The sequence below is a fragment of the Phocoena phocoena genome, chromosome 16 (genome assembly GCF_963924675.1).
Source record: "Phocoena phocoena chromosome 16, mPhoPho1.1, whole genome shotgun sequence".
Lineage (NCBI taxonomy): Eukaryota > Metazoa > Chordata > Mammalia > Artiodactyla > Phocoenidae > Phocoena > Phocoena phocoena.
In genome coordinates, this window is record NC_089234.1 from 12,498,479 (window position 1) to 12,511,229 (window position 12,751).

Genomic DNA, 12,751 nt, shown 5'->3' on the forward strand with positions numbered 1-12,751 from the left:
ATTCACATCTGAGATATTTTGGTTATAATCTGCTACCATCTTTGCTAAGGCCAAAACCTTTCAGTTTGGAGTAAAGAATAAAATGTTTCACATTTTAAAGCTCTTTTGCTGCAACTTCTGGATGGAGGCCTAAGGCAATGACTTCAGCCTTTAGTGCTGTTAAGTATAGTATTTATTTAGAACCTAACCAAGGTATCACAAGTATAAAATGATTTTAAAAAAGTATCTCACTTTGATAGTATTCTTTTTATAGATATAGATATAGATAAATATTACATTGGCAGTATGAATTAAACTGAGAATTTAATTTTAACTTTATTAAATTTATTAAATAGACTACCTAGATTTTTGGATTCCAAACATAGGTAAACTTAATAATGTTGAAATAGTAATAGTTTGTTAATATTTAAATAACAAAGGTAGGAGTGGCCTTTTTAGAAACTAATGTTTGAATTGATTAAGTTGTATTCTTTCCTAGCTCAATACATTAAATACTCTCTAAATTTGGGCAGATTATTAATTTGTTGCCTAAGTTCTATTTTTAGAGCCATTTCCTAGAAAAGCTGAAGGCATTCTCATTGGAGAGGGATATACACACACACACACACACACACACACACACACACACACACTTGAGGAGATAGCATCTGTATTTTATGTTAACATGTGAGAAGTGGTCCTTTCTCAGAAATATTTCAGATGCTACAGCGCTTGGCCCTAGCATTCAGAACTTTTCCAGTACCGTTCCTTGTTAGGCTTTAGCTTCCCTGGGAGGATTCTGGCTACAATTCACCCTTTTCATTTTGGTTATTAATTTTATGTCGATGTACATGCTGTGTTGTCTGATGGAATAAGAGCTTGAATTCACTGCCCGCCCCCGCCGCGCGCAAAAAAGCAAAACACCCTGCCCCAAATAGTACAATTTTGACAGATTTATCCATCAAAAAGTACCTGGAGCATTCTCACATCTAGAGTTCAGAATTGAAACATTTGTTTACATTTTTGAGATAGGGATGCTGCCAAACTTGATCAGTTTGAAGTTACTTCTCATCAGTGCTGTTTTCAGAGCTTCGATATTTTAGGAAAGGTGTTTGCATCACATACAAAATAAAGACTAAATTGAAAGACATTATAGTGAAGCAAGTCTTATGGTTCTAAACTCTTTATTCTGTATTCCAGAGAGCAAAATTATTTTCTTCCTGTTTTTGTGACTACTTTTAGAACTATCTTAACAGCCGTGATTGCAAAGGTAAAATGATTTGTTCAGGTATGAAGCTGAACGTGTATTCCAATTAGCCATTGTAAGAATTTATCATTAGAACCATGAAGGCTGGCAGGTGCTTTCTATTCTCTTAATTATTGTGTTTTCTAGCCACTGAAGGTAAGGTAAACAAAGTGAAAATGCATTAAATAGTACTCATTTGTACATATTAAGAGTTTAAAATTAAATATCTCCATTTCAACATTTTATTTTTACAGAAAGGAGATTTCCTTTTTTGCTAGTACGAGGGGTGTATATGAAGAATATATTATTTCATACAAAGTCATCTAATGCCTGCAAACTCTGGCAAAATTTGTTTTATGCCCCTATTTGAAATTTTCCTAACGCTGACTTCCATCCCTTACTTTTTCTTTCTTTCTTTCTTTTTCTCTTTCCAGTTAGCAGAGTGTAGGACCAGTTTCTTTGTGGTATATTTCACTGATTAGCATTGGGAGAGAATCTAGGACACTAGGGAGAGAAAGCCCTCACTGAACAGGCTCTTGCTAGTTGGCAGTGATCAGCCACCTGGGGAAGCCGGCTGCGCTCTGCCTGCCACGGAGGGAGGGGTGTGTGCTTCCATTTAGGATCATCTAGAACTGACTCACTTTCATTAACTTTGGTCATTTCTCAGTGGTTTTTTAATTTAGATGTTCCTCTGTGTGTCATTTTGTAGTCTGTGCATAGTATGCGGGACTTTTAAATGGTGATTTTAATTCTTTGAAGCCTTGTTCTCCTTAGTTCTTAAAAGTAACTCAGTTATTTCATATAGATGAACAATTAGCGCATCGTATGGAAAATCAGCTATGCCTATCCAGGTGAGGGAAGGCCTAGTTGAATTCCTTTACGTGGAACCTAAAGATACGTTCTTTCCTATAAAAAATGGTGTACATCCTTGAAGTTGGAGCATTTTAGAAATGCTCCAACTTCAAGAGAAAAATAAAAATGGTACCGAGGGATGGGTTTTCCTTTCAGGCTTCTAGGTGTGCTTTTTAGATCTCATTGCACTGAGGACATTTTCTTTTAACCTCTGGGGTATGATTGGGTGATCACCTAGAATGGTGTTCCTTATACTCTCTTTTAATTATGTTTATCTGTGCTTTTAACAAACCTTAAAAAGAAATTCAGATGTTACAAGTCTAATTAAAGAGACAGACAAAGCACAGTTTATACTGTAGATTTTTTCTGCAGTTCAATTAATCAGCATGTTTTCTCTTTTAATTAAAACCATTTTAGTAAATTAAAGCCCACAGCAAAACACATATATAATTTGTTTGTAATTAGCTCTTAATTGGTGGTAGTTGAAGCTTAGCACCCATGGTTTCTTTCTTCATGATTGCCATTTTATTAGCAGCCAGTCATTAATTAATCTTTTTCTAATTAGCTTATAAAACTGTTGATGGCACATTATTGTAAATGTGATTTTAAGTTCAAAGCTTGTTAATAAGCTTTCTTACTTAGAAGAACAGAGATAAAGAAATTGCTGAAAACAGTACTACAGTTCTTTAAAAAAACTGTCTTTCTGATGGGGACTGTGTAAAGCATCTGACAGCTTATGGTTAATTTTTTAATGCTTTTTTCCCTTATGAATGGAATAAGTTGCTTGAATATAAATGTCTGTATCCGGGAGTGATTTCAACAGTATAACATCTTTTCTCCCTGCTTTGGAATACTGTAATCTACATATAATTTGAAGCCTTAACAGTCATCATTAAACCAGGTGTTATATAAACTATTCCGCTATGAAATCAGAGTTGAGGATATGAATCAAAGTCTATCTTCTCATACCTCATGGACCAAATACAAAATTTTTTTATAAATTGCAAGGTGAATCACATACACACACACACACACACACACACATATATGTAATATGTCTATACAAATATATCTTATAATGTATTTTAAAAACAGGGTTTGCTGGGTTATGCTTTGAAATAAAAACCATTTGGATTTAACTGATAATGAAGTTGTAGGTATAAAAATAAATAATAGGTGTTTGTACAGTTGTGTACACAACATAGGTGTAAGTAGTACACAAACATGCAAACCTGTGTGTGCACATTTTAAGATGACAGTGAAATTGGGCTGTTTCCTCTAACAGAGAGAAAAAGACTTGATTTACAGTCAGTGTTTAAATGCCTGGATATGGCAGAGCTTATTTGCTGTCCTCAGAGCTTTGGCATCTCAGGTATGACCGTGGAGAGAAAGGTACCAATCCGAGTGGAGACATCCTGAATCTACTATAGCACCTGCCATGTTAAATTGTGGTTTGAGTGAAATACATTAGCCACATCATCTTCCTTATTGAAATATACTAGCGATTTCATAAAACTCCTTAACTGCATGGTGTTCTGAGCTGTTAATATTTTTGCAAAGTTTTGAAAGTTACTAAAAAAAAAAAATAAAGCATCATCAGTCCTTGGAAGTGCTTTTTCTTCTTTGCTTTTTGAACTTTGCATGTTATTTCAACTTTGGCTATTTCTCTGCTTGTTTCTAAGAAGGCATTTTGTGATGCCATGCAGGAGACACTAGAAAGGGATAGCTGACAAGGAAAAAATTAAAAATTGGATAAAAAGTAAATGAATAATGTCATATTACCAAAAAGATGAGAGGCTAATTTGTGCCGACTTTTTGCTAATTTTGTTCAAGCCTCAAAATGAGGAGCTGTCACCCGTTCTGTGTAGCACTGATGACAGTGCCAATGATCCATGAAATAAGCTGCCGCTGGCTTTGTTCTGATAAGAATGAACAAATCTGCACAATGTTCGGCTCCCAGAATCTCATTTTCATACTTGCATGCAGGCGAAAAGAAATAAGCTGTTTGCAGGCTTGATTAATCAGACATTGGAGGGGTTTTTGTCTCTTTGATCTCTTTCGTCTCCTAGGTAACTTGCTTGACATTAATGTTGAGCTCGAGTAAAGACAATCATGAATTGTCGACCAAACTGATATAGAAATTAAAGACCTTAACACTTTAAGTGCTCCAGTAATGGTTCCGCTTTACTTCAGAAAACATCTGTTTTCATTTAATTAAAGAACAAAAGAGAATGGCATAAATATTTTTTCATAGAGACCTATTATTCCATCAAAAGTTAAAGTATGATAATTGGTATTTTTAAATAAGTGCCTTGAAAATGTTCAGAAGGGAGGAAAACTTCATAAATCTGTTACAAGCTAGTAATTCAAAGATGAGTAAAGTATTTTATGAAATGGATAAGAAGTTTACAGTGATGCTAGATTAAGCTGTTTGAATCAGATGCTTCAAATGATTACCGGCAAACTTCAGTAGGGCAAGGTTTAGTGAGAAAAATGAACTTTATTTTGCGAGTTTGTCTTTTAAAAATCTCTACTGTGTTACAAGATGTGCCATTATATCTATTTTACAACCCAATATGATTTACGCATGCTAAACCTGTAAAATTGAAAGGAATTAAAAAAATGTCGCCGGGTGCATTTGCTTGAGGTTATGCAGACGCTTTTACAAATCTTCCAAGTGTCTGTAAAGATGAATGCCTCAAGGGTCCAGCCAGGGCCCTGCTTTTCCAACCAGCTAAAGCCCTTATCTTAAATCCAAGCAAAGTACCATTAATCTTTTTGAAAGACCTTTTATGGCTTTTAATATATCCCAAATTAGAACATTTTACACCCTTGGTTCCTGAAATATGGTGATAAAAAGCCTTTAGAGCTTAATTTTCCTTACCGTTTGCTCTGACCAATTTGCAGTTCTTTGTGATAATGTTTAGACACCTTAATTAAAATGCAGCAAAATATTGGATGTTCTATATGGAAAATGCTGATACTTTGGCTACACATACAAGAAATTCTGTATATATTTTTGTTTGTTTAAAAAAATTTCTTCCCACATTGTGTTGCTATAGTTATCTGATGACCTGAAACAGTTTTTTAATATAAAAACCATTGACCAAGCTTTTGTGATGTTTACATTGGGCACGAAGATGCATTTTTCTTTTTAGAGAAGCAGAAGGGGGATTCTTGTGGGCCTATATTGTTTGTTTGTAATACGGAAACATAGCACGGTATTCTTTTATCTTCTGGAACTTGGGCTGGTCATCTTGCCTGAGAAAACATGTTTCTTCTCAACTGTGTCTTCTATAGAAGATCTCATGATCCTTTCATATTTCCAAATATTTCCTTTCTTTTTACTTTCTCCACAGGAATAAGTGAAACATTCATTTTAAGCATGGGAAGGACACAACATTCATAAGACTTTTCATCATCATTACAAGCTAAAAGATTCTTTCTGTAAAATGCATTAGACCAGGCTTGTTTAATGTTCATCAGTTAAAGAACGTTTCATTGAACCTAACCCCAGGCAAAATACAGTTAGAAAATATACCTTTCCTACAAACAGGTCTGCTTGAACGTATGGCCTGCGTACCTAATCATTTACTATATTTAATTAGTCTACAAAGCGATGGAGCCCTCTCATGTAAATACATGTTTCTTACATTGTAATGAATGCTTTTTAACAAGTTTATGCTATGTCTTCTGTGGCATATGTGCTCTCAGTCTTTACTGTGATGCTGATTGTGCTGGGTTTGTCCTTCGTGTTGCTAGAAAACTAAAATCTTTTACATGGTAAGAGTATATGACCATGCTGAAGAGGCCCCATTTAAATCACATGACCACGGTCAGTGTCCAGACACACTGAGATGCTCTTTGGTTTGTCTATCCCCAAACCAGAAAATCCATACTGGGAAATTTCAGTAAGCTAAAACTGTAAGCTGCGTCTTAATTTACAACAGTTTTAGGAAATAATTTTGTCACGGGGTTAATGGTACGTGGCAAATATAGTTCAGGTCATTTTTGTTTCATGCTCAAAAGTATAGGCTCAATTTAAATATAAGATAAACTAGCTGAGTGGAACTTCAGTTAGGGAGTGATCCTGGCAAAACTATATCATATTTCAAATTTGCATATGCTATCTAAAACATAGGAATATAATTAGATAGGCAAATACTGAGTTCTGTGTTTTATCTTTTGGAGGTGGGGGACAGAGAGGAGACTAAATATCCTACACGAATGTGGAGAGACCCAGCGTACCTCCTAAACCCAGGCGGCAAGCTGCATGTTATGACAGTAGACAGTTCATTAGGTGCATTTAGTGTTCCCCTGATGTCCCCCAGCACCCCTGTGGCCAGCCGCCTCGCAGCCAGGTGGAATTGTGAGTAGTTCTGACCAGACGGCTTTGAGCAGAAACGCTGTGTGTCGCTTCTGGACTAAAGCATTAAAGAGCCAGCGTGAGACCCTCTGGCCGTCTCTAACTCTGCCACAGCGCCTTGAAAGCCACGTGTTGAGATGTTGGCACCACAAGATGGAGAGACCTGCCAGTCCACAGCTGACATGAAGTGAAACACGAAATAAAAGTTCAGCCACTGAGATTTGGGGGTTTGTTTGTTACTGCAGTTTTGACTAGCCTAACCAGACAGGCGTAACTTGATGTTTTTACATTTATGACAAGTGAATGGCGTTTCAGTTGATAGGAAATCCATCTTCGTGATAAATGATTCCAGAGCTTTCTTCCAGAGCTTCGTTTTCTCCTTAGATGATGATGCTATAGCCCTTTGATTCTTAATCTTTTTTATAGTTGACTTATATGAATTTTTCTGTAATAAAGAACTGGAAATGAAAAGAGAGCCAAAAGAACAGGTCCGGGATTGAAGCAGTCAGATGTAACTGGCAACCCCTTCTCCCCAGCTGCCCCCGAAGCCCTCTTTATAACAGCTGTATCTGCAGCGCCTGCAACAGTGCCTGGCAAAATAATGCATTTGTGCCCTTGTGATATTGGTTGAATGAATGTCGTCCTTGTGAAAAAAGATGCTGCTGCTAGTGTTGGCTTGAGTGTCAGGAAGGCTCCGAGTTGGTCTGCTTCCCCAGGTGGGCTCACAGCCACAATCGACCCTCCTTCCTTCAGTGGCTTTCCTTTTGGTGTCGACTACCTCAGCACGCCGGCTTGATTGTCGTATTGCTTCCATTTACTTACCTTCTTTATGTGTATTCTTTCCTAGACTGAAAAATCAGATCTGTTTTTGTTCTCATTTATAAACCCCAGTCAGTGCTTGATGACTGCTTGTTTGTTTCATTCTAAAGGAAACTGTTCTCCAAGATGAGCTGAAAGGAGTGTTGGGCATGTCAAACCTCACTTTCCTAAGTCGGCTTCTCTCCTTACACACGAGCCCCTGACCGCCTGCCGTGCCTCACTGTTGGCCAGCAGGTCCCTAAACCTTGGGCTGTAATACTTTGACTTGAGAGTAGCTTCTGGGTCCTTGCCTCTCGTCCACAAGTCTGCTGGCTACTGAAATGCAGTAGGCTGTGTACAGAGAGAGAAAAGGAAAGAAATAACAGGAAGAGATTTTTAGCCTTTGTTGTTTAACCTGGGTTCTTAACAGATACTTTTGAGCCATCCATATAGCTGGGCGTTTTTAAAATCAGAGCCCACCAAAACTAGGGGATTACCGTGCCTGTCCTGGAGACGCTCGCCGAGGAACAGCTCTGTGGTCAGAGAGCTGTACCATGGGTTATGGCACAGAAGCTGAAGGGCTAGAGAAATAAAGAAACAAAGACTTTGTTGGGTTGAGTTAGAGATGACTTCTGGGGGTGGGGCTGAGAGGAGGCTTTGTTCTGCTTCAACCTTCTAGCACTGGGGCAGATGGGTGTAAGGGGGGAGCATGCAGGCACGGGCGACTGGCAGAGGGAACACTTCGGTACTGTGGTCCTGGTGCCCCGCCTCTTTGCCTCTTGGCACCCCTTGTATTCCTTTTTCTATCAGTGAGTGACAAGCGATTGCCCATCACACAAACTGTTTATGAAGTAGTAATTAGCTTTCCTGTGTTTTATTAATCACATCTATGACTGCCAATCTGAGCTTCTGATCAGCGTGAGATAACGGGTACACCCATACTGAGTTTCTGTAATTCTAGCCCAGAGCAAAGAAACTGGATGTCTCTGTCAGCCTGTGCAGCCTTATCGGGGTAAATTCCTGTCTGGCCTACTGAAATGCTGAAAGCGCTTCAAGATCTTCATCCACAGCCCTCGTGGACCCTCGACGGGCCTTAGTGTGGGAAGGAGTTTCGTCTGGGAGACTGGGAGGCTGGTACAGCTGGGATAAAGGTCTGTGGGAGGTTAGGAGAATAGGGGCTAGCTACATCTTTGCATTTGTTGTAATTCGGTGGTTTTGGGGGCCGAGCATAAGAATTTCTGTTCTTAGCGTGTCTAAAGCAACGCTGACATGGGTTTCATACCCACAAATTCTCGAGTATTTGTATCACTGTGATTCTTGTATCAGCTAGAATATTTATTTTCACTTTTCCTCCTGTGTAATTCTTAGCTTGGTGTAAAAATTGCCAAAGCGATTGCCTGCCACAACTTTGTAAAAGCCAAAAAGGATGCTGAAAATTCACAGGTTGCTCGAAAAAAGAAGAAACTTGCCTGGGGGTGAGTTCAAGATTTTTTAAATTAGTAATTCTGCTAAATTCATAGGAATTACAGAAATCCTGTGATATATTTGGTGAATCCAGTTTATGTGTAATTGTTATTCATTTTATTCTTTGTATCTTTGCTGAATGTTTATCAGATTATAAATATGGAGGCATTTCTTCCTCCTGTTCGATGTTTATTTTGTAATTGATGGAGTATGTGAAAACTTTTAAAGTTTATTTTACTTTGGCACTTAGTAAACATGTTACTTCAGGAAAGTATTTAGAAATAAATTGGGATTTTCATATTCTTCATTTTAGGTTTGAAGCAAAGAAGAGGTGGGAAACCAAAAGCAACATGGGATATATGTGACTTGCCAGAGTTCTTCAAGACCTTTGAGACTTCACTTGAGTCTTCAGTTGCTTAATTTACTGAAAAGATTTTCCTGTTCATGTTAACTATGTTGGGAAATTGATGGAAATAGAAAAAAATAAGCATAAAATTTGGAAGTTGATTATCAAATCTTTTTTCAGTCTTTTTCTAAAGAGCTCATCCTGCTGAAGTGAATGAAATGGAGCATTCTGTTATTTGTACAAGAAATCTAAGCATACATACAGGAAAAAAGAAAGATAGGATTTTATTTATTTATTTATATAGACCTTCAGTATAAAATCAATTTTACTTTTCATCCGCTTGGTATAGCATAGCCAATGAGCTCCTTGTACTTTCTTATCTGTACTCAATGTAACTGCACTTATTCTGGAGCTGTGTTTTTAAGATTGGCATTTGTTTATAATGGATTAGTCATAAGTGCAAGAAAGATACTGTCTTCACAAATGACTTTATCTTAATGTTATAAAAGTAATTATTGGTTCTTTATTGGAGACAGTAGAGTTGATATTTCACAGTCACATAATAAAAGCAATTGATTAATTTTTGTGTACCTTCAGATTAAATATCACAGTTTTTAAAAAGGACAGAATGTAGTATTTAGAGGATGATTTAAATTCACGTTCTCTGCCTGGAAGTGTCTTCCTAAATCTCTCTCTCAGCCATGTCGTTCTTTAAATTATGAGATAGTTCTTAGAAGAGAAATTGGTATAATAGTATTAGACAGTTATAACTCAAGACAGGGTAACTCTGAACCTTCTAAGAACAAACATGGTTTGATTATTTTTTCTCCTCTTCCCCATCACTCCTGGAGAGACTGAGTGAATGAATGAGGATAACGGGGATTGGTGCCCTGGGAAGTGGTTTTCACTGAAAGTGTGTTTCGTAGTCCGAACTAGAAGGGGCTTTGAGAAATTGTCACAAGCTGATGGACAAGACCACAGCTGGATGTTGTGATTTGGGGGTAGGCCTAGGTATTTTGGCACCTCCTCTTGGTGCCCAGTGGAGGTGAAGGACTGCTTATTGTGACTTTCATCAGGTCTCTTCCCTTCTTCAGCCTTCATCAGAGGTGTCTGCTGTCCGACACAGACTTTCTCTAGGTTGATAATATAAATTCGGGAACATAGAAAATGAGTCATGATGATATTAGTAGTAGTATTATTTTGTTATTTTTATTTTATTTTATTTTATTTTTCTTTGCGGTACGCGGGCCTCTCACTGCTGTGGCCTCTCCCGTTGCGGAGCACAGGCTCTGGATGCGCAGGCTCGGCGGCCATGGCTCACGGGCCCAGCCGCTCCGCGGCATGTGGGATCTTCCCGGACTGGGGCACGAACCCGCATCCCCTGCATCGGCAGGCGGACTCTCAACCACTGTGCCACCAGGGAAGCCCTATTTTGTTATTTTTAGACTTACAAACAGTAATCAAATTTTACTTATTTGTGGTGGCATATATTTTTTTTCTGTGTTCTGGAATAAGTGAGCAACTAATTGCTATTTACGAGAACAAAAATAGTATCTTGCTTCCACTTAGGTGACAAAAGCCAGTATAATAGAGAAAGCAAGATTTTAAGAGATTGTATACCTTCTTATAGAATTCATAATGGAGAGATAGTCAGACTAAATATTGGAAAATCTAACATTTTATGATTTAATATTCCCTGTTGGGTTCTGTGGATATGATCATACCCTGCTTAGCTACAACGTCTTATTTCAAACTCCTTATAGGTGAATACAGACTTAGAGTATAGGAAATTTTCCTCTAAAAAAATCCTTCATGGGGGAAATATCCGCTACACAATCCAGTGGTTTTGTCTGAAGCATGAAAAATGTTCGCTTTGAGCAGGCAGGTATGAGTATTCTCACGCAGAGGGCCCCAGCACAGGCATCTCCCTGCAGTCTCTGCCCGCCTTTCCCCCTGGATCCACTTCCTTAGAGCAGTGAGTGACCCCTGCAGGCACATCCCCACTCTGCTTGTGCTGAGGCCTTGCCGGAGTGGCCTCCCTTAGGGTCTGATTTGGGAGCCCCTGAACCCGGAGTTCCCCTGACCCTTCTTCTTCTGCCTGCTCCGGGGCCAGAGGTTGCCCACTTCCCGCACTCAGAGGTCCCACGTGGATGGGAGCTTTTTCCCTGAGTAGATGGCATTATGGTGGGATCAGGTAGCAGGGGATTCATTTGAGAAGGGGAGCCATGACGCCTAAGGCCCCGCTCTTCGGGGCCTGGGTTTTGAAAGGCTCTAAAACAGTGCATCCGAGGAGGGGGTGGGAGGGGAAGAGGGTTGGAGGGAGAGGAAGGGACTGGTTTTCTTGGGCTAACCCTGCTGCCATGTCATTTGGGAACACTTTACTTTTAATCTGTTTTAATTTGAATTAGACATTTTACTCATTAAAGCATTAAAATGGGGACATTATTCTTGGAAAACCCAGGTTGCCCCCAAAGTGTAGTCATTTGTCCTCTCCGTCTGGTCACAGTGAAATAAAGATTCTTTTTGGATCAGTAGTAACTTCAGTTCCCGAAGCTTTAACATGTACGTTTACTACCACCAGAATGACTGAATTAGATGAGTAATGTAAATGTCAGGTATTGTTAACTGAGGTTAATATGTTTCAGGCCATGGGTATGGCATTAATGTAACTACACTTTACTGTTTGAGAACTTCAGGCTAAAACACCTTACTAAAGAACAGTAATTTTGAGCTTTGCAGCACTGGTTCTGAGAATTTGAACTTGATAGTGCATTCTTCTTTGGGAACCCTCAGGGTGTTTCTGATTTTCAGCAGAACATTCTATTCTTTCACCAAAAGAAGAGTTTGAGTATATAATCTCAGGTTTGCTGTAATTAGTTCTGATGACAGACTTAAAAACCTTGGCCCAAACTGCAAATCAGTAGTTAAGCAGGTTTTTGCAACTGATCATAAATCTCAAAACTCCGTATTTTAAACGTGCTTATTGTTTTTTAGAGAGACAGCTAAGGGAGGAGCAGGCCAAGGACAGGAATAAAATGTTACCTGAACTTGACTAACAGCTTAAAACCTCACCTTTAAAATCTGCTGATTTCCCTGATACCTATCGTCTAAAATGTTATCTAAATATTTTAATAACTTAGCTTATTCTTTGGTAAGACAAGTTTGAACTTAATTTTTAAAATATGAAGGTTGATTTTTCAAATGTTCAAATTTTCATTTGTCAGGTAAAGATATCACATTTTTAGAAAGGTATGTCCTGCGAAACTATAAAAAATATATGAGGTTAATATTTAAATTAAGATGCCAATTGTGAGTAGTTTGTTTTAAGAGGTAATGTGTGAGGAAACAAGAGTATAACAGTAACGTCAGGCCCCATTTTGGAAAATTAACTTAGTGAAACCTGGTAGTCAAATTCAGAACCAACCAAAATATTCAAGTTCTTCCATGTTGGCAGAAGTCGCTTTTATTTGTAGAATCTGGCAGAGCAACAAATGCTTTGCATGTCAGTTTAATGTTTTTTGAAGCCAACTGTTTATTCATTGGCTTAAAATTTATACTCTAGTAAAGTCTTAGCCTTGACTTTCATGAAACAAATAGTAATATTTGGACAAAACGTGTACACGAAAATCTTTTTCCAAGACCAAATGTAGATTGGTGTTTGTGGTATCAGTGCTTTCTAACATGGTAATGGATCTGAAAA

General features: G+C 38.2%; 1 protein-coding gene across 1 annotated transcript in view; it reads left to right on the plus strand.

Moving 5' to 3' along the window:
- The window catches only part of FAM204A (family with sequence similarity 204 member A), a 31,513-nt gene extending 22,298 nt beyond the window's left edge, over positions 1-9,215 (plus strand). The window contains exons 7-8 of the mRNA XM_065894679.1: positions 8,610-8,716; positions 9,019-9,215. Of these exons, the coding sequence (XP_065750751.1) occupies positions 8,610-8,716; positions 9,019-9,070 (159 nt within the window). The 3' untranslated portion in view covers positions 9,071-9,215. The remainder of the gene's footprint in view (positions 1-8,609; positions 8,717-9,018) is intronic.
- Positions 9,216-12,751: the final 3,536 nt, after the last annotated feature.